This window comes from Dendropsophus ebraccatus, chromosome 7 (assembly GCF_027789765.1).
Source record: "Dendropsophus ebraccatus isolate aDenEbr1 chromosome 7, aDenEbr1.pat, whole genome shotgun sequence".
In the NCBI taxonomy this organism is placed as follows: Eukaryota; Metazoa; Chordata; class Amphibia; order Anura; family Hylidae; genus Dendropsophus; species Dendropsophus ebraccatus.
The window spans coordinates 147051227-147077030 of NC_091460.1; the positions used below are offsets into that span (position 1 = coordinate 147051227).

The following is a 25804-nucleotide window of genomic DNA, read 5'->3' on the forward strand; positions in this document are numbered from 1 at the left end:
AATATATATATATATATATATATATATATATATATATATATATATATCACATATCACTCTGATATTGTAACCAATAATCCTCTCTATTTTTCCCGCCAGTTGTGTGTGGTGTCCCTTGCGATGTTCCGGACTCTTATCGGCTTCCATTGTGAGGACGTGATGTTACAGCTCCTACTGAGGTAACACAGCAATCTCCCTTATGGAAAGAACGCGCAGCGATCGGCTTCTCTGACCGGCTCTGATTATTCCGATGGAAAGAAACCTCTGTGTGTAGCCGCCCCTGGCGGTGACTGTACCGGGGATGCAGCAGTATACAGAGGCTCCCGCTCAGTATGTCCTGTTCCCTTTAAGCATCTGTGATGTGTGATGAGGAGGGTGTCCGTATACCCATATAGCACTCACTGTATATATAGCCCCCAAATAACAATCCCGGGTTTGCTCTGCAGGTTGCTGTGTTCTCCTCTTGCTGCACTTCTTTCCTCTGCTCTTTGATGATACATAATATACTATAATATGGGACGTACAGAGATCTGACGGGTATGCTCTCCACAAGAACACAACAGGATTATAAAGACTCCGGAGGCTTCAGCTTTATTATTCTTATTAAAAAAGGGAAAAGGTGTTAAAGGGGTACTCCAGCGAAAATCTTTTTTTTTTTCTAATCAACTGATATCAGAAAGTTACATAGATTTGTAATTTACTTCTATTAAAAAAATCTTGTCTTCCCCTACTTATCAGCTGCTGTATGTCCTGCAGGAAGTGTTGTTTTATTTTCAGTCTGACACAGTGCTCTCTGCTGACATCTCTGGCCAAGACTGGAACTCTGTCTTGGTTTTCTATGAGATAGAAAACCTCTCCTGCTCTGGACAGTTCCTGTTTCGGCCAGAGATGTCAGCAGAGAGCACAGTGTCAGACTGAAAATAAAACATTTCCTGCAGGACATACAGCAGCTGATAAGTATGGGAAGACTTGAGATTTTTTTAATAGACATAATAATATATAGTAATAGTATATAGTACTATCTAGTATAGTATCTGGTAGTTATTATAGAAGTATCTAGTATAAGATATAGTTATTATATAGAAGTATCTAGTATAGGATATAATATATAGTATATAGAAGTATCTAGTATAAGATATAATATAAAGTAGTTATTATATAGAAGCATCTAGTATAGTATATAGTAGTAGTTATTATGGTAGTATCTAGTATAAGATATAGTTATTATATAGAAGTATCTAGTATAGTATAGTGTAGTAGTTATTATGGTAGTATCTAGTATAGGATAATGTAGTTATTATATAGAAGTATCTCATATAGGATATAGTAGTTATTATAATAGTGGTAAAAATCCACCTGTAACATCTAGAGAGAAACAATTCTGCTCCACCCGATATTGAATCCTTATTTACTTTGTAAATATATTTTTCTGGCTTTGTCTTTTGCTTTTAATAATGAGAATGATTGGGATATTATACTTGCACAAATCTTATTAGGTAGACGTCTTATGTAAAGGGATCTGCCAGCTGAAATTCAGGCTCCAAACGGCGGACACTTTAGGGACAGCTGTTAGGGCGAGGAGACACATGGTACCTTTCATATACACTCACCGGCCACTTTATTAGGTACACCTGTCCAACTGCACGTTACCACTTAATTTCTAATCAGCCAATCACATGGCGGCAACTCAGTGCATTTAGGCATGTAGACATGGTCAAGACAATCTCCTGCAGTTCAACCGAGCATCAGTATGGGGAAGAAAGGTGATTTGAGGCCTTTGAACGTGGCATGGTTGTTGGTGCCAGAAGGGCTGGTCTGAGTATTTCAGAAACTGCTGATCTACTGGGATTTTCACGCACAACCATCTCTAGTGTTTACAGAGAATGGTCCGAAAAAGAAAAACCATCCAGTGAGCGGCAGTTCTGTGGGCGGAAATGCCTTGTTGGTGCCAGAGGTCAGAGGAGAATGGGCAGACTGGTTCCAGCTGATAGAAAGGCAACAGTGACTCAAATAGCCAACCGTTACAGCCAAGGTAGGCCGAAGAGCATCTCTGAACGCACAGTACGGCCAACTCTGAGGCAGATGGGCTACAGCAGCAGAAGACCACACCGGGGGCCACTCCGCTCAGCTAAGAACAGGAAACTGAGGCTACAATTTGCACAAGCTCATCGAAACTGGACAGTAGAAGATTGGAAAAACGTTGCCTGGTCTGATGAGTCTCGATTTCTGCTTGAACATGACAATGAGGTCACTGTAGTCCAATGGCCTCCACAGTAACCAGATCTCAATCCAATAGAGCATCTTTGGGATGTGGTGGAACGGGAGATTGGCATCATGGATGTGCAGCCGACAAATCTGCGGCAACTGTGTGATGTCATCATGTCACTATGGACCAAAATCTCTGAGGAAGCTTCCAGCACCTTGTTGTATCTATGCCACCAAGAATTGGGGCAGTTCTGAAGGCAAAAGGGGGTCCAACCCGTTACTAGCATGGTGTACCTAATATAGTGGCCGGTGAGTGTATCTGTCTGTGCTTCCAGGATGTAGAGAAATGTGTTTATTCTCCAGCGCAAAGAGTCAAATAGGCGTTCCCAGAGCTCCTGCACGGCTGAGGGCTGTTCTGCCTCCTCACTCCCCTGTTCATCACTGACCCTACTTGGGACTTCCAGCTGACTGTCACTTAAGCCGGGTCAGGGATGGAAGGGGGAGTGAGGAGGTATTCCAACTTACTGCACTTGAGGAGCTTGGTAAAGTCTCTTTTTCTTATGAGAGAATAAAAGAATTTTGTACATTCTGGAGGCACAGACAGATATATGAAAGGTACCAGGTGTCTCCTTGAGCTAACAGCTATTAGTGTATAGTATATAACAACAATCCCTGCCGCGCCTATAACTACAGCATATAAATGTATGATGCATTAGAGGGTATATATGGTCTATATGTGGTTAGGAATGACCCTATGTCCTCTGTGTTACAGATACCTCCTGCCATGTACTCACATGATGGTCAGCCAGCGCAGTGCGGTAAAAGAACGGGACTGCTCTTCTGCTGCAAAATTTTTGGCCTTAACCCCTGACTGCTGTTTTCCCAGTACAGCCGACGAGAAGGATTTAGAGAAAAATTATATAATGTTGTTAAAATTCAAACAAAAAGGTAAAATTTCTGTTCACGCAAAGGAGAAGTCCGGCCTTCAGGACAACATTTTTTGTTTTTGTTTTTTTTTAATGGCAGATGAGCACGGGGAAAATAACAAAGGGTGCGAACTCACCCGACCCGACTAGTTTTATGGAGCTGATGGGCCCAATGCATGTAAATATATTCACAAAGGCAGGATTTGGCCAGATTGTATTCACATCGGATCCCTCTGTGCCGCTTGTACCAGAGGGTGGGGAGCAAAAAGGGGTCTGAGGCCTCACATGGGGGGGGGGGTAAAAGGGGTATGTGGCCTCACGCAGAGGGGGGGTAAAAGGGGTATGTGGCCGCACCCAGGGGGGGTAAAAGGGGTATGTGGCCTCACGCAGAGGGGGGGTAAAAGGGGTATGTGGCCGCACCCAGGGGGGGTAAAAGGGGTATGTGGCCTCACGCAGAGGGGGGGTAAAAGGGGTATGTGGCCGCACCCAGGGGGGGGGGGGTAAAGGGGTTTGTGGCCACACATGGGGGGGGGGGGGCTGAAGGGGTATGCGACCGCACCCGGGGGGGGGTAAAGGGGTTTGTGGCCTCACACGGGGGGGCTAAAGGGGTTTGTGGCCACACATGGTGGGGGGGCTAAGGGGTATCTGGCCGCACACGAACGGGGGGGGTTGTAAACGGGTGTGTGGCCGCACGAAGAGGAGGAGTGAAAAGGGGTATCTGGCCGCACACGCACAGGGGTGGGGGTGTTGTAAAGGGGTATGTGGCCTCACACGGGGGGGTGTTGTAAAGTGGTATGTGGCCTCACACGGGGGGGGGGGTGTTGTAAAGGGGTATGTGGCCTCACACGGGGGGGGGGGGGGGTGTTGTAAAGGGGTATGCGGCCTCACACGGGGGGGGGGGGGGTGTTGTAAAGGGGGGTGTGGCTGCACGCTAAAGGAGCCTCCACTGGAAGAATGTTAGTGAAACCTTTGCCGGGTCTGAGCTGGCGTAGATCTCATTGTGTGCAAACAGAAAGGCTTCGGTGCGCCCAGGATTTAGGTGAGGCCATTGCGCCATGAGCCTCTGTGCCGCATTTTTAGGGCCGCACAAAAATGTGGGAAAAAATGCCCCCCCGTTACAGTGTACGGACACGGCCGTTCTGATGGAGGGGGAGATGATTGTTGATCGGCTGATGACGGCCGGTGGATATTATTTTCCTTTAGACGTCTTTATTTTGGTCAAATCTTTTCAAAAACTTTTATGTGTAACAGAGTAAAAAGAATAATAGTCCCTAAAGTGGCTTCTCCTAAAGCTTCTGTGTATATCGGTGAGGTAATACTCGCGCCAAACATATGAACCTGATCATGTGTCCCCCAATGTCTCCTCTACACGTCTGTTTTCAAAAGGGAACAAAATCTTTTTTTCTTATTACCAAAACACATCAAGTCTCTTGTCCTGAGCGGCTCCTTTCAGTATCATACATGACCCATCGCACATCACACATGGCACATGACACATGGCACATCATACATGACCCATCGCACATCACACATGGCACATGGCACATCATACATGACCCATCGCACATCACACATGCCACATGACACATGGCACATCATACATGACCCATCGCACATCACACATGGCACATGACACATGGCACATCATACATGACCCATCGCACATCACACATGACCCATCACACATGGCACATGACACATCATACATGACCCATCGCACATCACACATGGCACATGACACATGGCACATCATACATGACCCATCGCACATGGCACATCATACATGACACATGACACATCATACATGAGACATCGCACATGACACATCACACATGACCCATCGCACATGACACATGAGACATCGCACATGACACATGACACATTACACATGACCCATCGCACATCACACATGGCACATGGCACATCATACATGACACATGACACATCATACATGAGACATCGCACATGACACATCACACATGACCCATCGCACATGACCCATGACACATTACACATGACCCATCGCACATCACACATGGCACATGACACATCACTCGTGGCACATCATACATGACACATGGCAGATCATACATGACACATCATACATGAGACATCGCACATGACACATCACACATGACCCATCGCACATGACACATGAGACATCGCACATGACACATGACACATTACACATGACCCATCGCACATCACACATGACACATGACACCACTCGTGGCACATGACACATGGCACATCATACATGACACATGGCACATCATACATGAGCGATCGCACATGACACATCACCCATCAGCAGGGAGAGCAGAGAAGCAGCTGTGTAGTTTGGAGACTGTCTGGGCACATAAAACACTGGAGTCACAGGCCAGAAAGGTCAGTGCTTATCTGGAAGCTTGGTGAGAGAAGATTGCAGGATGTTGTGCTGTGCGGGGCTGCCTTTTCTCCTCTCCCTGCTCACTCATCCCCTCGGCCCCTCCCCTCTCCATAGAGGATAATGGACACAGAAATTCTGCTTCTTTGCTTCGTCTGAAGTGAGGGGGGAGGTAGAAAAAACGATTTTTGAGTACAGAAGGAAACGTGCTGCTTAATAAAACCTATTACAGAGTTTCTTAAAATCACTTGTATTATTGATGGTTATTGATTTCTGAAAAGAGACATTTACATGACAGGTATGCTTTACCTTTCCTTATACTTCTCTTTTTTGGGGTGATTTTATGACCTTTAGTCTATTTTTATCCAGCAATGTTCTGATATTTGTTGCTTATATCCTGTTGGTACAATCCATTGTGTAAGCGTTCGGGGACGTTGTCAGCTCGTGTATATGAGGCCGTTTAACACAACAATTATCATTAATGACTATGGAACTAAAAGCAATCTGTTCTGAAACCTGCTCACTCGGGTGGAACACTAACCACACCTGCTGCAATATCGGGCGTTAGCCGTAAACACGAAATTTTGGTTAACTAATAACTATCATCATTATAGGATTTCACGGTTTTCCACATTTTTCATGTATGGCCCTTTGCTGAAAGAATTCTGATTTTAAATAAATAATCAAATCACTGCCAGATCTTTAGATCCATAGCCAGCTGTAGAGAATAGCGGAGAAACTCAACACTTAAACATGACGTACTTGGACACTGAAGACAAAGTTTAATATTTTTAATTAGAAAATAAAATGTTTACAACAAATTATACAGGTTCCGTCTACTATAGAATATTTATTTATACCTACTATCTTTTTTTTCAATTTGGACAATAAAACAGGTATCGGCTGTAGATGTACATCAGTAACTTCCTTAAAGGGGTACTCCAGTGAAGATCTTTTTCTTTCAAATCATTCAAATATGGATTCAGATAGTTACTGTACATAGATTTGTGATTTACTGGTATTTAAAAATCTCCAGTCTTCTGTTACTTATCAGCTGCTGTATGTCCTGCAGGAAGTGGTGTATTCTCTCCAGTCTGACACAGTGCTCTCTGCTGCCACCTCTGTCCATGTCAGGAATTGTCCAGAGCAGCAGCAAATCCCCATAGAAAACCTCTCCTGCTCTGGACAGTTCCTGACATTGACAGGCAGACTCTATGGGAAGATCGCCAACAAGATTGATCAATGCTATGCAATGGCATCGCATTGTTTAGTATTTGCAATCTAGTAATAAAATAAATATGTTTTTAAAAATACATAAAACCCTCCCTCAATAAAAGTTGAACTTACCCCCTTTCCCATAATAATAAATAAAAATACAAATAAAAATATGAAAAAAATACATTTGGTATCGTAGGGCGCAGAACTGTCTGATCTATTAAAATATAACATTACGTACATATTGTTCCCGCACAGCAAACAACGTAAAAGAGGAAAAGAAGGACCTATCTTTTACACCAAAATAATACAAATAAAAACTATAGATCATGGCACAAAACATGAGCCCCCCCCCCCCCCCCCCCCCCACCAGCCCTGTACGAGGAAAAATAAAAGTGTTAAAAGGCGAGGAGGAGAGCACGGATGGCGGGATGTCCAGGTCACAATGAACCAATGACCTTTGGTCATGAAGGGGTTAATATACGGCTGAGGGTGGTGGTAAAATAAAAAAAAAAAAGGGTTGAAAGGGCTCTGATGCTGAAAGATGACAATAAGATATAGAGGGAATCTAGAAAGTTGCTTAAGTGTTTTTTTTTTTTTTTATAAAAATTCAAATTTTACTAAATTCTCAAATTGTATTTTACAGACACTGGTGAAGCCAATTCATCGTCATATGAGGCAGAATCCATATTTCCTGAGGAGTACATGGAGACGGTGGATGCAAGTTACCTTAAGTATCTGTGCGAAGCTGAAGAAAACATCCTTCAATGTGCAGAGGACTGTAAAGTCTGGTCCGCTCCATATGACGGGGAGAATCCAGACCCCGAAACTTCTTTTCAAGCTTTGCTAGAGAACAGTTTTCGCAGAGAAGACTTCCCAACCTTCCGAGGTGGAAGAAGACAGTACTTGCACTCCTTCTCTTCCGAGAATCCTTCCATTGGGGGAAAACTGCAGGATGACCTTGAATGGGACGATAGCTACGACACCGGGATATCTCCCGACTCAGGAACGAGCTCACCGCAACCACCTCAGGACTCGGTGTTACCGCCAGAACCCCCAAAGCATATCCAAGAGATGAAAAAGAATGCAATAATGTTCATTAAAGGCACGTACAACGAAGAGGATGACTTTGACAATGATGCAATGGTTTACATGTTATGTGCCGAAAAAGATTCTGCTGAAACACAAGAGAAGAATGAAAGTGATAAAGCTCCAGCAAGTGACGAGCACAATAAAGCTCCAGCAAGTGACGAGCACAATAAAGCTCCAGCAAGTGACGAGCACAATAAAGCTCCAGCAAGTGACGCGCGTGATAAAGCTCCAGCAAGTAAAGAGCACGATAAATCCAGCAATACAGAACGAAATAATAAGAAAAACTCAAGTCTAAATGAAAATGCAGTAAAAAAGCGAACTACACAAAGCCATAAGGATGCTCCCAAACTGAAGCTGGTCTTCTCTTGTGAGGAGGACTCTGACCTTGGTGGGAAAACAATGAGCCCCGACAGTGAAGAATTCATAGCCCGCTGTGATGAAATCATCAATGGACTGAACACGAGGGCAGAAGACACGGCCACTTCTCCTGCTCCGGGAAGTCTCTCTCCTCTCGATGAGGAGGATTTTGAAAAGTATTCGCTAAACACCCCGTCCGCAGAAAGCTTACCATCACCCTTTGGGTCCAAGCATGTTACGGCCTACTCAAACTACTCTTCGAGGACCCAGGCAGCTCCATTCACAGGTATGGGCCGTAATCGCACAACCATTCAATGCACAAAGAATGGCAAAAATGTTTCTATTATTTGTTCCAGATAGAACGAGAGACGCATTTATCTATTTAGCTTTGATGAACCATTCCATGCCCATTCCTTTCATTTACTATCACATTATTGAAGAAATTATGATGGAACGGTGAACATTCAGTAACCATGTATAATTGTCACATGATAGTTCTTGTATCCAGCCACACTGTATACCTGTATAATACCAGTATAGCGTGGATGGACAGATTTTGGGTATGCTATTGGCATGGCACATGTGGTATAGGGAAGGCATTGCCCACACTGAAGTGACTGATATATTGCAGTTAGCAGTTCCCCAACGTGCTCTGTAGGTATACAAGCTGTATACAGCACCCACCATCCTTGGGTTTTTGCCTTTTCATGTTTTGACAATTGTTAAAATTCTATACATTGTCTCCATTATATGTGAGAATAGCGGAAGACGAGAAGCATGGCCAAAGTTACAGGTCTTGGAGACGTTGCCACCCTGCCAGTGCTGAGGTCTGGATCTCTACATGTCCAGTATATTGCTAGCTCCATGTCTGCGCTGCTTGCACTGCCTCCCACTGACCTCTCGGGAGCGATGTCTGCCATTGGGGCCTGTTCTGTGCTCCGCTCCTGGTTTCTCTGTACTTCCTGCCCTGGTACATACTGTGAGCCTATTGGCGCCATCTATTTAAAGGAACATTGTTCTCTACCTATCCTAGCTCAGAAACACCAATGATGCCAGCTGTGCCCAGTCCCTGCTGTCTCTGTCCGACCCATGTACCATTCCATCTCTCCAGTGATATCTCACTATACCTCCTACCTGACCCCTGGTACCACGCACCTGTATCACCTGGTCCTCTCAGCCAGCTAATACACCTGGGCCTCATGAATGACTGGTACCCTGCAGCACCTGAGTTCACCTTCCTCATCTTAGAGGAGGAGAGAGGTTGAAAACATTGCGGGTACTTGGGTTCCTCTCCTGATTGTGGCCCAAACCAGAGGGCGACCGACCCCCGTCCATACCTGCTGCCTCGTTCCAGTTATAAATATCATTGATTTGTATCTATTTTATGCCGATTATTTTTCTGTAAGATCTGAGTATTCGCTCTTATCACCGTGTTCAGAATGTCCTTTGTTTTGGCTCTATGTAAACAATATTATGGGATAAGGAAGTTGCATTTCTTTCTCTTTGCCGTTTCAGGACCGTTCATCAGTGTTGTTTTATCCAAGTTAGAGAATATGCTGGAGAACTCCCTGCACGTAAACCTGCTGCTGCTCGAGATCTTCACCCAGCTCGCCAGCTACCCGCAGCCGCTCATCCGATCCTTCCTACTCAACACAAACATGGTCTTCCAGCCCAGTGTCCGCTCGCTCTACCAGGTACTGTAAGAATAGAAAGCCGGTGTATATAGAAACGGACGTACACAAATGACTGTCCCCGATGGAGTGCCGACCAGTGTTAGAATGAGTAAAGAACTGTGGGATTCAAAATAGAGAGTTCAACTCTCTAAACTATGTTTATTTTACATAGAACAAATGTGCCAAGAAGTTGACCAGTAGATGAGTACTAATGTAATAATATGCATAAAAGAGTCGGGTTTTCTGGGGGTTTTGAGCTCTGGCTTCATCCCGCACTCACCCCTCCCCCTCCCCGATCATATGTACTGGGGTGATGTGATGCAAAATCTGTGGAGAAACAGTCCTGTGTTTGCTGTGCAATAGAGGTGGGCAGGAAAGAAAGCTAAGGGGGCGAGTACACAAACCGACCAGGGAGATGCATGATGGGAAATGTGGTTTCCTGGCTGGCGCCATCTTGGTTATAGACCGGCTTTTCATAAAACTTGTAACTCGTGAACCGCAGCAGCTAAAAAGACAGGGGATGGCTCAAAATACTCAGGAGGACTTGGTGAATTAGAACAGCTGGGGTTGGAAGCATTTCATTAGGTAGATAACCGCTATAATGTCATGCAATGTAAAACCACTGAACATTGGATCAAACTCCCCTATTAGTAATGAAGAAATGAGTCTATACTGTTGCATAGGGCAGGTTACAATACCAGGACACAGTCACAGACCTAGGTGTAGTGTACCAAGCGGTACATATCTGTATGTGGTCCACATCTGATTTTACCGCCTTTGCTTTGTGACACGTCCCTTAAAGGCTGTATACTGTATGGATATGTTTAACGTGTCATTCACAATGTTATATAATTCCATGATACTACATACAAGTTATGGTCGTGTGTCCTGCTGCCATCTCCGTGTCATCTGCATCACGTTCATCGTAACTGAGAGTCCTTATAAACCGAATGGCGTCCTCCTCCAGTATTTCCATTTCCCTACAGACTTTCTAGTGATTTCCATCATATCCGGTATCATTGTAAATGGTGAAATCCCTCGCAGTGGCTGGCGGAGTCCCTCACACTAAGTCTGGAGAGGTTTCAGCTGAGGAGGGAACGTTGAATTCTAATGATCATTTAGTCTCAGGGCTCGAGATGTCAAGTCGGCTGCCGGTTCTGAGCGACTTCATCAGGGCGCAGACACTCGCTTCCTCCGCTGCTCCGGGCTCACACTCTTCTGGGACTTATTTGTTGCAGAACGGTTCATTCATCACCTCATGAAATCTACTCAACCCCATTTCTAAACATCTAAAGAGAAAAGTAATTTCGGCAGAAAACCATGACTGACATCTATTTTCCCTCTTCCTTTGCAGGTTTTGGCCTCTGTCAAACATAAAATTGAACAATTTGCTTCTGTAGAGAAAAATTTTCCCAAGCTGCTGGCCGAAGCTCAACAATACCTGCTGGCCCGTGTGAACATGAGCCAAGGGTCGACAGATGTGTTAACCAAAGGTATGAGGGGTAATACTGCATGACATCCGGCTCTCCTGTGTGCACTAACAGCAGGACCCTAGCACATTGTACATCCTCTTACAAAGCAATGGCACTATGTACAGGGCCGGTGTCAGCATAGGGCTTACACATGCAAGTGCTGGGGCCCACAGTGCCTTTAGGGGCCCAGAGAGGGAGAGGGGCCCGGTGCTCTGATGTGCAGCCGATCACTGTAGTGCAGGGTGAACACTGGATATCAGAAGACACACGAGACCGAGCAGGACCTGAAAAAAGGGTGAAGGACCTGATCACATGACCCGAAGGTCCTCAACCTTACAGTGTGGAAAGCAGCCCGACAGAGAGGAAGAAGACTGAAAGCCGTAAAGTGCCATCTAGAGCTATCACTAGAGCTATTATCTACTGTCACAATTCAAGTGGAAATATGGTTATTGTTGGCTCCTTTCATCATATGGCGATAAAGTGTTTAAGTAAGGAAAAAAAATTAAAAATAAATATATATATATATATATATATATATATATATATATATATATATATACACTCACCGGCCACTTTATTAGGTACACCATGCTAGTAACGGGTTGGGTCCCCTTTTGCTTTCAGAACTGCCTCAATTCTTGGTGGCATAGATACAACAAGGTGCTGGAAGCTTCCTCAGAGATTTTGGTCCATAGTGACATGATGACATCACACAGTTGCCGCAGATTTGTCGGCTGCAAATCCATGATGCCAATCTCCCGTTCCACCACATCCCAAAGATGCTCTATTGGATTGAGATCTGGTGACTGTGGAGGCCATTGGAGTACAGTGACCTCATTGTCATGTTCAAGAAACCAGTCTGAGATGATTCTAGCTTTATGACATGGCGCATTATCCTGCTGAAAGTAGCCATCAGATATTGGGTCCATTGTGGCCATAAAGGGATGGACATGGTCAGCAACAATACTCAGGTAGGCTTTGGCGTTGCAACCATGCTCAATTGGTACCAAGGGGCCCAAAGAGTGCCAAGAAAATATTCCCCACACCATGACACCACCACCACCAGCCTGAACCGTTGATACAATGCAGGATGGATCCATGCTTTCATGCCAAATTCTGACCCTACCATCCGAATGTCGCAGCAGAAATCGAGACTCATCAGACCAGGCAACGTTTTTCCAATCTTCTACTGTCCAATTTCGATGAGCTTGTGCAAATTGTAGCCTCAGTTTCCTGTTCTTAGCTGAAAGGAGTGGCCCCCGGTGTGGTCTTCTGCTGCTGTAGCCCATCTGCCTCAAAGTTGGCCGTACTGTGCGCTCAGAGATGCTCTTCGGCCTACCTTGGTTGTAACGGTTGGCTATTTGAGTCACTGTTGCCTTTCTATCAGCTGGAACCAGTCTGCCCGTTCTCCTCTGACCTCTGGCAACAAGGCATTTCCGCCCACAGAACGGCCGCTCACTGGATGGTTTTTCTTTTTCGGACCATTCTCTGTAAACCCTAGAGATGGTTGTGCGTGAAAATCCCAGTAGATCAGCAGTTTCTGAAATACTCAGACCAGCCCTTCTGGCACCAACAACCATGCCACGTTCAAAGACCTCAAATCACCTTTCTTCCCCATACTGATGCTCGGTTTGAACTGCAGGAGATTGTCTTGACCATGTCTACATGCCTAAATGCACTGAGTTGCCGCCATGTGATTGGCTGATTAGAAATTAAGTGGTAACGTGCAGTTGGACAGGTGTACCTAATAAAGTGGCCGGTGAGTGTGTGTGTATGTATATATATATATGTAACCCCATCACTCTAAAATTGGGATAATTCTGTATAAATACATTACAGAAAATAATCCTATATTCTAATATATCTCATCAGAGTGACTGGTTTTCAGGATGAAACCTTCCCGGTAACAGTGAGCGCCGGGGGCCGATTTGCATGCAGGCAGGCAGAGATCTCGCTGCTGCGGCTCCTTATTATTCCAGACATGACTTAGTGGTAGTTCTGGCTGTTGTTATTATTATTATTATGATGTCTTTTTGCTGTGTGGTGATTACCTGCCGCAGTATCTTTCCTTCCCACACCAGCTCCATATCTCTGACAGATGCCGGTGTGCAGGTTATAGTCTTCTAACTCCGCGCTGGTTCTTCACACTTCTTGACTCCTTGTGCTACTAATGCAGAAGAAATCAGAATATAAATATCAGGATTCTACCAAATCAGACATTAAGAATCCAAAACTTTTTTTTACTTTTCTGTTCTTTAGATCAGCTTTGTGTCTGCACATTGCTCTCAATCTAATAGGAATTTTACACATATTATTTCTTGGATTTTGTCCTCTATACAGTATATACACACAGTTTATTACATCCATATAGCTTTATATGCGCTTTTACCATCCATTTCTCTCTCTTCAAATTAATTCCTTCCTTTTGAATTCACAATGTCTGGAAATATTCTCTCTTCTGTTCAGGGTGGACTGAGCCATAAAACATAAAAAAGGCATAAAAAAACAACAAGAACAAAATCCCTGCTAGTATCGAGCTATTGTTCCTGCTGTCTCTGCAACACATTTATTCACACTCCTGAGATCAGAAACAAGTCAATGGAAACAGGAAAACAAGTTTTCTAAAGAAAAAGCTTCAATGTGGTTTCTCTTGTCCACGTTTTAGTGACAAAAGATGAAAAGCTACTTGTAATGAAGTGTGAAATGAGCCTGTGTGCTCTGCGGACGTTCTAAGAACGTACATGGTGCACACTTCAACAAAAAACAAAACGCATCTAGAGGAGGTAAAAACATTTACAGGAGTTGAAAATACAAAGTATAAACATTTTGTGTTTTCATGTAGAAATGGCCGCCACTGCCCCCCCACAAAAGGAGCCGGTCCACAATAGAAGGTGGCGTGTCATTGTTAGAGCAGATTAACCAATTCCAATAAAAAAAAAAAAAGATAATAAGAATTGAAAAATAAAATAAAAATGATATATATCTCTATTTATGTGAATGCTGGTGGTAGATATGTCAGTTACATATGTAATGGACGTTCAGCCTAATACACAGAAAGGCTTATTCCCAGTAATGGAGTACCACTGCCCAGATCCTTCAGAACACTCCGGGTGGGGGATGGGATCAGGACCTTAGATTGGGTGTAAAAAGCAGAACTTAAGGCTGGAAAGACGGCAGGATTTGTGCCACAACCGGAAGGGGATCCAACAGGACAGAGAAGCCACGTCCTTCCCTTATATTCTCCATCCCAGCTAGGATTCATGGGGCCCCATAGCAAAAAAAACTGTATGGGGCCCCCCTCCCCTATGCACAACACAAAGCAGTGCATATACTGTGTGTGTGTGTGTATATATATATATATATATATATATACTCGTTGATGTGCCCAAAAAATATAATCTCTTGTGACTAGAGGCAGAATCCTGTCAGTCCACTGTATATAACTATTAGGGCCCATTAGGAGCCCATAGCAGCTGCCTATCCTGCCTCTATGGTAGCTACGCCCCTGTCCCATTTGAATCCACTTCTGCTTTTGGCACAAATACTCCCGTGTTTCCAGCCTGAATAGCACAACGGGAGAAGGCGGACAGGGATAAAATCCTGTCACTTCTATAATGTCTGCACACTCTATCAGGGATTTGTTTTTTAAAGTTAATTTTTTGTATGTAGCTAATTATTTTTAGGGGCTAAAAAAATATTTATTTTCAACTAAAACAAATATACAGAGAAACTGCTACCTGACCAGCTCTGTTGGTCGCCTTCCGGCTCTCCTCCGGTGCTGGTCCACACCACCGCTCATTCCCCCTTCACGGATAGCTGCTGCGGGCAGCCTGCACTAGTACCAGCACCAGCAGGTTTGCAGCCACCTGGGGAGTTGTGTGTGTGTGTGGAGAGTTAAGCGATTAACCCCTTCTTTACTGATAGCGTTCTTTATTGATCCAGAACCCCAGACCTCCCTTATTGTTGGGTTCTGGAACGAATCGTCTGTGTTTCAATTATTTATTATGGGAAAATCAGCTTTGCTATCCCAGTGATTTGGATTACAGGCAGGTTCCTGGAGCGAATTCTGCTCGTAATCCAAGGTTTCACCATACTAATATTTGCTTCTAAAGAGTTCTCATAATTTCCCAGTATATGTGCAGGATATTGTACTGTAGGACTCTGAATCTTCCGGCTGGGCACGTGCATTGGCGTTCTACCAGCCATCACATTTATCTTCATATACAACGCTGCGCTGCCATCTAACGCATGCTGCCAGCTATCCTGAGTACTTTATATGAATTTCCTTTATGACTTTATCCCCACATTCAGCAGACGTCTCGCTTTAACAATGAGTGCAAGCCTCATTTAGTAGCATATTGCAGTGGAAGCAATAATAATTTCATTGTCCAATATCCGACACCAGCAGACGGGACTGTAGATACTTTCCGATGGGCTGTAGGACTGGAATTAAGTCCAGATAACCGGTGTAAATCGAGAAGCCTCCATGACAAACCACATAATTATTATTGTTTATTGCCAGCGACGCCATCGTCCAGGGACATAAGGAATAACTCCTCATTTGTAACAGTGATATTTAACCATTGTTTCCGCTCAGACGCTTCCTGATATACACGGAATGTGATTAGTAATGGAAAATGTCCCATTACGCCGATTGCGCTAACAGTTACTTTATTTTTTTCCAGATAATTTTCCTGGTACAGGAGACAAGGAAACGGGTTCGGGAGACCAGTCACATGCTGCGTTACAGAGACATAAGCTAGCGCCCCCTCTCTCTACCGTCTCTACTCGCACTAGAAACGCTTTGCTCGCAGCCGCCATATTCCCAGAATTTCTAAAAGAACTTGCAGCTCTGGCTCAGCAGCATTCTGTGCTATATTATGTGATCGGAGACTGTTTTTAGCACTTTAGTATTTTGTGTAGATCTCAATTTTGCAGTTTTTATGTTTTTTTGTTTTTATGAAGATGATCTATTTTGGTGTTGTGACTAATTCCTTTACCATCTACTGATACTTTTTACTACTTCCTGTAATACTTGATAGAGAGCGGCCTCTTGGGGTCCTGGTTACTGTGGTGGTTGTTCTTCCTATGTGGGTTTATTAGTAATATTTTCTTTACTGTAATGGTCCCTACGCCTCTGTGCTTTATTAACCCTATAGGCTGTGTGGTTGTTTGTTTATGGGAGAAAAACAGTCAGTGCTAAATTTTCCCATCAAAACAATGGGATCTATAATAGGGATCTAACAATTGATCTCCTGCAGCTGTAAACAAGGCTTAAAAACACACAATCAGGTTTGTATTATTCATTATGCAGCTAGAAAGTTAATAGCAGATATGAAATAGAGTTTGAAATCTAAAGTCAAGATGGCGGCTGTTCATTGCTTCTCGGCCTTTTGGCTAAGATGAAGTGTAGTATCTGTTCATAGGGGACGTATCAGATATTAAACTTCTATCTGTGACCATATATTAAATGGATTCTTACAACAGGGAGATGGATAGAGAGCTCGTTGTGTCCTCTCCAGGCATTGACCTGGTATTGCAGGGCTTCTAGGTTCAGTGCACACACACACACACACACAAAATGGTGGCTGTTGGGATGTCACATGACCCAGACGCAGTGATAAAATGTATGGATGCAGCAGAGCTGGGATGAAACAGATGACACTGCAGGGATAGTAATGAGTGGTGAATAGTGGGGATTGGGCATTATATGGGCTTGCAGAAGCTTCAGATGGCAGGCACAAATAGCTAGCCCTAGAAAGCCCTAGAATGGAGAAAAAATGGGGATGGGAACATATATGATATCTCTGTAATAACAGGGCAGCTTGGGAAGGGATGGCGGAGACTGGATCCACACACACAGCATTCTGGGCCTTATTGTGTCAGTATTTTACCGCAAATCTTTTTAGTTTCTCTGTCAGTTTTGGTAAAACTACTGACCAAATACTGAGTGTTAGTCCAGCCTCAATACGGCCAACGGGAAATACTGGCTGCATCTTTAAAAAGCCTCTCTTCTCGAAAATCCCAGGGATTCCTAACTTAAAAAGTCATAATTTTATCATTGTGGTGTCCATAAAAATTTTGGCCTCAACTGTATATATCAATAGGTTTCTGCCAAATCCTGCAATACTGTACATTTATCCAGGGTAAGTCAGGGTATTGTCCTACTACAGAACACACACGAAATATCAAGCTGAGGCCACACAACATACTCCACTAGAAGTTCCATCAGTCCCATTGACTCAATGACATTCTGAAGCTCAATCCGCCATCTGCCCTAAGAAATGACATGTCAGTTCTTTGGACGGGCGGTGGATTGAGCTTCAGAATATCATTCTGAGTCAATGGGACTGGTGGAACTTCTAGTGGAGTATGTCGTGTGGCCTCCGCTTGATATTTCCACACAAGTTCCATAGTGGGAACGTACCCTAAGACAATAAATTGCCAAATGTCTGACTGTCTTGTCCAACTTAAACATAAGAATGTGAGGTATGAATAGCGGACACTAGTCCTGTCCATCTACAAGGGAGAGTATACAGTATGTAATATGGACCAATAAGGAATAACATGGCTGCCAAGAGTTTTCTCTTATTGGGCAGGTTGGTCAATTTTGCACTGAAAATGTATATAGTCCTATCAGTCTTGTTTATTGTATTATTTATAGTGAACAATAACTTAATGCATCTAGAGACATGGAAGGAATTTATATTGTTTCTGTCATATGAGACCACCGTTCCTGACCAGATGCTGTCAACAATTCCTAAAGTTAAATATGCACTGAAAGAAATAGGTCATCGATGTAGATTAAACTTAGAAGGGGGTCAGCATCACTGACCTGTTTAGTGGCTCCTACCTATTACTTAGAGATCATTATGATATAATATGTGGGGTTCAAGAACCTACTGTAAAATATTTTTGCCAGATGCCGTGCCGATAACTGCAGCTCTGCCTCCTCCTCTCGTATGTGACCCAAATAGTGTAATTGCATAATTTCATATAATTCACAATCAACACAATTTATCACTGGAAGTGTTGTCTCTCTTCATACAAATACCTTTTTCCCATCTTCATGAAGGTGGAAACGTGGTGTTTTTGAAAACAAAAACAAAAAAACACACTGGCACATGTTTTTTTTGGCTCAAAAACTGCAGTTGTTGTGCTCTTTGGCAGTTTCTTTTTTCAAGAAACAGTGGTGCCCCCCCCCCCCCCCCCCATGGACTTCTATAGGGGGAAAAAACACTAGTAAAAAAAAGCTTAATGTTGGGCGTTTCTTGGCGCTCTTTCAGTCCCCAAAAAGCCACGCAAAAATGCAAAAAGTGTGACACTGCCTGTGCTGGAGATCCCCAAAGCTCTCGCAGGCAGCCGAGAGTCTCATGGAAAAAGCTCGGAGATGCTTGGCTGCCGGGAGAGCTTCGGGAGGATGACAGAGGCTTCGGGAACTTCTGGAAACCGAGTGTCTCCGAGCGTTTCCCATAAGATGCTCGACTACATGGGACAGCTCCAGGGATTTCCAGCGCAGGCAGTGTATGTCACACTGCCTGCGCCAGGACCCGGACAGTATGGGATGCGCGGCTGCCAGAACTGGTCACATGTGAGTTTACTGATTTGTTTTTTTTTTATAGTGGTCACCCCATAAAGGCAATGTGGTCATTTTTGAGCTCCCCCTCCGTATGGGGCGACCATACCCGGCGTATAAGACGACCCCCGAAAAGTCTTATACGCAGGAAAATAATGTAAAATAAATTGCGTAACCCCTTCCTTGCAGCGTTTCTGCTGTTTCTTTCCTTTCTGCTCACATAGCACTTTGCTAAGCCAATGTATAAATACTCACCTTCCTCCCCACATGGTATATATAGGGCTGCACAGTGTAACTAATCAGCCCAGCACAACGTGTTCATTGCAGTGCACTTTCTCTAGAGCTGTCACAGGATAGCAGTAACACCTATGTGCTGTAACGGCCCAGACAGCTAAGGAAGGAAGGAACTGTGTGTGTTTACAAGGCCGGAGCCGGGCTATTTGCCGGTAGTACAAACAGGTAAATCTCTGAGATACTGTACTAACACGGCGTCAGTACTGTAGTGCGGAAATGCTTATAGCATTAGAATTAATGTTAGTGGGAGTTTCGAGGTCCTGTCTGTGCATGGACTGTATCTACGTAATGTGTAAATCTGCCCTAAGACTGTTCCAGATTTGTTGATTCTTGGTAATAAATTTAGTACATTGTTTGGTCTATTAATTGGCCTAATTTGCATTCAGCTTGAACAAAGTAAATCAATTTAAAAAACAAACTCCATAACGGTAAACCATCCAGATCATACAGACCTTCTCTTCCTTGTAGATGTATTTGGGATTTTGCAGATACGTTGTATGTCGTCTGTGCACCTTGGAAATTGTTCAGATTTCCTAATTTTGTGTCTTTATCTAGTAGAACTTTAGTGCATTATACTGGGGCCTTACATGACTGATGTGCCTTAATAAACATATTACCGTCATATTTATAAAGTGAGGATGACGCTTTCTTAAAGTTCATCTTTAAATGTTTTGTAAATTGATAACCAGGTTTCATATTTTAGTGGAAGACAAAAATTTTAAGTTTGCATGGCCGCACACTACCTGCTAAATATTAGGTCTTTTCTTTCCAATAGGGATTTAAAGGGACCAACCAGCAGCTTTTTAATGCATAAAATAAAGGCAGATTACAATAGGGCTTCATAACCCGATGTGCATAGCCGCCACTTATAGCATAAGAAGTTTTATACAAATTAGAAGATAAGGCCACAGGGCTGCAGAAGCTACGGGGCCGAGCTGTGCCGGACTTTATCACCTAATTTCCATATAATTTAGGATAGGAGTGGTATCTATGGTTTCCGGGTAAAAAGCCCTATTCTACACTGTGTTAAGTTTAGGCATTAAAGAATGTGTTAAACAAGTATCACGGCCTAAAGCAGGGGTACGGAACCTTCAGTCCTCCAGCTGTTGCAAAACTACAACTCACACCATGCCTGAACAGCCAAATCCAAAGCCTTGATTGTCCAGGGTGATGGGAGTTTTAGTTTTGCAACAACTGGAGGGCCAAAGGTTCCCGATCCCTGGCATTTATATTTAGAGATGATCAAACATCGGAAAATCTTAGGTTCAGCCTATTGCCTAAGTGTGAATCCTGGAATTCCAGGGGGTCCCCGGGCACGCGCCTCTTTCCGCACGGACCATGAAGACATCAGCAATCTAATGCGACAGGTCCGAGAATGTTCGCGTTAGATCAAACCTACAATTTTCCGATGTTCGATCATCTCTAATTATATTTTGCTGGAGCCTTCTCTGTTTGCTAGAATGGGGTCTACCCCATAATATTCAGTTGCATTCGCCTAAAGGTTTCAGCTACTACTAAGCTCTGTTCACATCTGCCTTATGTGAAGCCACAGCCTACGGGTCCCAGCCAACTCTTGTGATTTAAAAATCTGTTATGGCTTCTGGGATTTTGATGGAAAGTTAATGCTGTTTTCCTTCTGTCTAATGAATCTTCTGATTCTTTCCCGCACTAAGCCTCCAACAGCAGTGTGACCAGAGCCTAAGGCTGTATGTATACTCGTATCAAGGTCATTGGATATAAAAGCACATGTACAACTTTTTATATAACCTGGTCGGCACTGGCTTGTAGATTCCGGAGGTATGGTCTATTTTTCAAACCACTGCCAGGCTCCCGCCATCTGCACCGGTTTATCGTTTTGCAATAAGACCCGTTCGGTGCACTAGAGACGGGCCCAGCACCCCCTGTTCACCGATATCCCTTCGGTGACACTGCCAGACTTGATTCTGAAGGAGGTGCCTCACCCAGGGTAGCTGGGGGCACTGGGCCAACTTCTATTGCATCGAGCAGGCCAAATCACAGATAAAAAAAAGGCGCAGATGGTGGAAACTGCACCACCGGGATCTATGCGACGGCTCCGTATGCAAACTGGTAAATTCACTTTAAGATATATTCTTATTGCTGTGGCCACTGACTGAAAGATTTTTGAACTTCTGGTTGGTCGCACACTAACTATACTGGCAGGAATATCATGTGATGCCCCTTACTGCATATTGCGCGCAGGTGGGCACACAGTATGCAATCTTGTTTAACTACTGATTGTCCTCATCAATGTTTTTATACAGTATGTGTGTGTATAGTATATGTGTCATCGAGTAGGAAGATTAACCAAAAGAAATAACTATTTCCTATGTTTCCTTGTTCATTTAATTATTTTTGTGAGCTGCACATACCGTACCAGCAACTTTATTTAAATTGACCAAATTGGTACATCCGTGCCAACCTGCGTGTTATCGGATGACCGCACCGTGAGCCTTATTCAGTATGTTTTGCACAAAATACATTGTTCTTTTTTACTGCTTTAACAGTCTAAATGTTCAAGGCGTTTTCCATTTGAGTCTAACCTGAGATGATACATATATGTGTAAGATGGTCACCTCAGATGGAACCAATGGGCACTCATTTTACTGGAATCAGTGGGTGTTATGGGGGTCTCATTCATGTGACTATGTATTCCAAAGTAGTGTAAGTGCCCAGAAGACTCTTAGGCCGGCTTTACAATGTAAAATGAAAAGAAAACAGCCGTTCTATGTGTTCTATTAAATGTGGCTATTGTTGGAATTATGGCCGTTGTTTATACAACGTGTGCACTGACAGTCGCTTTTCCATAGACTTTAAAACATTAAATAAAACAGTAAATAAAACAATACTGCTTTTTATACCAATTATACGGCCGTTTTTGTTTTCATTTTACAATGTATGAACTTGCCATAAGAATTTATATCTTCCATTTATACCAATAGAGAAGCAGCTAGACGTACAGTTACCCCCCCCCCCCCCTCACTTCTGTGACCTATTTATTTAGAAACGGACCCACCTGAGGTGACCTTAGAATATCTCATAATGACATGGAGGGAGAAGAAGCTATAATAAGACGTTTCAGTAATTGTGTCTTTTCTAGGGTGGGTGGCATATTTATTACATTTATATAATATATCCTGCTTTGGTTTTGCACATTATATGTTCTGCAATATATATATATAGTAAAGTATGTGTAAAAAACTGTGTCCTTTGTTTTCTTTTTATTAGTACGCTTTGTCCTTGAAAAGAAAAGATCCCAGAATTCTTATTGATCTGAGATAACCAGAACATTGTATATGAATTGGCGGCACTCACTGATCACTTCTCCAGGTTGTTTACTTTAGGAAACTATCATTTAAATCGGTTAATTTATCAAATGTTGTGAAAACCTGATAAGTAGCGACTATTGAACACTTGTAAAAGTTTCTAATCTTTGTGTAAATTAGACAGTAGAAAAACCAAAATATTAGTAAAATATCATTAATTGGTCTGTAAGGATGGAAGAACAGAACAAAGCTGCCCGGCCGACCGATGGAGGCAAAGAGTTTACTTAATGGAACGAGGTCGGGTTCTGCTATAAAGACTCCATCATTTCCTCTAATTATGTATATTGTTTGCACTTAAACTGAAAGAGATTATGACCGGACCTTGATAACCTTCAGACAAGAACAAGAGTCTTCCCCGTCGCTGATGAGCGTCTGCTATCAAGATCTGATGCATAATTCAGATTTGCTACCACCAACGTAGTGCGGATCAGCTAGAAATAGCAATCCCTATATAGATTACTCATCTCTGATCGCCTGCATCAAGCTGGGAATTAGAGATGTCTGAGATGCTATTAGAACAGTTCAAAGGCATGCCTGTCAGCGTAGGCTGAACCAATGGAGCAATCAGGTCCGTAAGAGGGTACTGAAAATATATTATTTATGTACCCAATACAGTCCAAGGTAAAAGATTCTGAAGTGTTGTGGGTGCAACCAAATGTGTATTCCATAAAAAAAATGGTACATATAATTAAGGAAGTACTTGACCACACTACATGCAAGCAAAACAAGGCGGGAAAACAAATACAGTGGTACCTTGGTTTAAGAGCGTTTTGTTTTAAGAGCTCACAGTTTTTCAAAATTATGACTTGGTGTAAGAGCATTGCTTTGGTGTAAGAGCTCCCTGTACTGGGTGGGAGGGGGAGTGGGATGGTCTGCCTAGCGGGGTCTACAGCCCTGTACTCTGACCCAGGGAGTCTCCCTCACCTTCCAAATCATAGCAGATCCACTTCAGGCTGGGGCTTGCATCAGGGGACAGAACTGTGGAGGTAATCTCTCCATAGCTGTAACCCCTCTCTCCCCGGACAGAGAGAGCTGCATGTATGTGCCCACATCTGTCCTGCTCATTCCTTCCTGCTCCCTGCAGTCTCTGTCAGTCCTTGTGTTTCCCATCCTCTCCATTACTGTACAGTAACTTATAATATCACAGATTCTGCTGTTTATGAATGTTTGTTTCATCTGTTTTACATGTTATTCAGAATAATAAATCTTTATATTTGGGGCATCGAACCAATTGTCTGCATTTCTATAATTTCTTATGGGAAAATTTGCTTTGGTTTAAGAGTGGATTTGGATTACAAGCGCCGTCCCGGAACGGATTATGCTCCTAATCCAAGGCACCACTATAACTATATATATATATAAATAATCCAAGGCACCACTGTACTATTTTTCTCCAGTCTTTCCTTCTCAATATGTAGATTAGGATAACAAATCCTGAAATCTTGCAGTTTTCCCACTGACCACTAAGTTCTCACAGTAACGGATATTTAGTGGATATCACTCTGCAGTAATTTTGACCAATCATAAAGCATGCCGCCTCCTAGTGGAAAAAATGAGAAGGGAAACATGGCAAAACAAGGAAAAACATGTTAATTTTGCTTTATAAATATTGCACACATAAGAAATTTGCAGCCATCCATTATCAGCCCCCCCCCTATGATACATACCCTCTTAGTGTACAAATTATTTGAACTTTATTTGCATTTTAGTTTAAAAAAAAAAAAGTGTCCTGATTTGGAAAACAAATTGTGCACGACTATTCATTGGCATAAGTCCTGGTTACTATTTGTATTATGACGGTTACATTATGGGATCCTAAATCTACACTACATGCTTGGAAGCTGTTTAAGGAATTCGCGTGACTCTGGGGAAAATAATATCTTGTACAAATTTAGAAACGCTAGAAGACGTGGCCACTTGTCTGGGTCCACGGCCTTTATCTATCTGTTTTGGTACATTTAATTTAAACATACAGAGAAACACGCTGAAGGCTTCCTTTACAAACACCGGATCGGCAGCGGATTTCGCGCTGTGGATTCGCAGTGAAATCCGCTGCGGATCCAGTGCCTGTTCATCCTTGTGAGACTACAAACATGTACTCGCTGTAGGATTGACTTTCTGCTGCGTGTATGTAAGTTAACCCCCCGGCGGCTGGAGCATACATCACCTGCTCCGCGCTCTGGCTTGCTTCAGGGGTTCCCAGCATCTGCCCGCCCTGCTAAGCCAATCAGTGCGCTGCCCCGCCGCAGCTACTGATTGGTGGGGCAGGACATCCTGCCGAGAACCCCCAAAGCAAGCCGGAACAGGGAGGAGGTGACGTATGCTCCAGCCGCCGGGGGGTTAACTTATATACATGCAGCGGGATGTCAATCTTGCTGCGAGTATGTATTGTCATAGGGATGCACTGACACTGGATCCATAGCATGAAATCCGCTGCAGATCCGGTGTGTGTGAAGGAGCCCTTAACGTCATTTTTGTGCACATAAAAAAAACCAAACATCCATTTCTATCCATTTTTTCTTTTAACATATAAATTCAACAAACCCGGCTATACAGTAAACCCCAGGACCCTGCTTCTCCTTCTAGCCCCAGGTCGAGTTGGTTGTAACGCTGGGATTGCGGTCGGCCCGGTGGGCCTCGTGTCCCGCTAGGGACAGATCAGATCTGAGTGACCTCAGAACACGGCGCGGACTTTGCTCATAACAAAGTTTATCACAATCTTCTCCTACACAGACGGCTGCTATAAAACAAACCTCTGCAACATACAAAGGAGCTTGATTCAGGGTTATTCTTTAATAAATATCTAATGTGACATCTTCCCTTTATAACTTGGTTTGGGCCCAGATTTTACGCTCCTTACCAAACCTGCACTGCGCATGAAACGGCGTGTGTTCTGGCCATAATGGGATGCAGGTAATTTTACTTTGTTTCTAGAGACCAATGTGAATGTTTTACAATCTCTTTAATGCTTTTTATTGAATGAAATAAAATTAAAAATAGTTTGTTGTGTCTGGAAGGTGAAGCATAATTCTTTATAAAGCACAAATCACACGGAGTGAAAACCACCGCTGCATTTGCATTTAAGCCATTATTCAGTTTACTGCAGATGATGACGAGTGACACTCTGGAAATATAGCTCGGCTTTCAGGAATACGGGATGCATGTAAAACACAAACAAAAAAAGATAAAAAAAAAAAGATTGTTCAGATTTCTTAGAAGTCACCACAGAAGGTTTTATCCTCGGGCTGGCTGATTTACACAAGA

The 25804-nt window shown here is 43.3% G+C and overlaps 1 protein-coding gene and 1 non-coding gene across 3 annotated transcripts in view; both read left to right on the forward strand.

Annotated features, from left to right (window-relative positions):
- FHIP1A (FHF complex subunit HOOK interacting protein 1A) overlaps positions 1 to 17516 on the forward strand; it is a 146015-nt gene extending 128499 nt beyond the window's left edge. For both annotated transcript variants that reach the window (XM_069978682.1, XM_069978683.1), the window contains exons 8-13: positions 100 to 179; positions 2978 to 3153; positions 7379 to 8467; positions 9697 to 9875; positions 11209 to 11347; positions 16012 to 17516. In XM_069978682.1, the coding sequence (XP_069834783.1) occupies positions 100 to 179; positions 2978 to 3153; positions 7379 to 8467; positions 9697 to 9875; positions 11209 to 11347; positions 16012 to 16229 (1881 nt within the window). In that variant the 3' untranslated portion in view covers positions 16230 to 17516. The remainder of the gene's footprint in view (positions 1 to 99; positions 180 to 2977; positions 3154 to 7378; positions 8468 to 9696; positions 9876 to 11208; positions 11348 to 16011) is intronic.
- Positions 16704 to 16893, forward strand: LOC138797980 (U2 spliceosomal RNA). Its single transcript, XR_011364059.1, has one exon. It is a non-coding gene; the product is annotated as a U2 spliceosomal RNA (small nuclear RNA).
- Positions 17517 to 25804: the final 8288 nt, after the last annotated feature.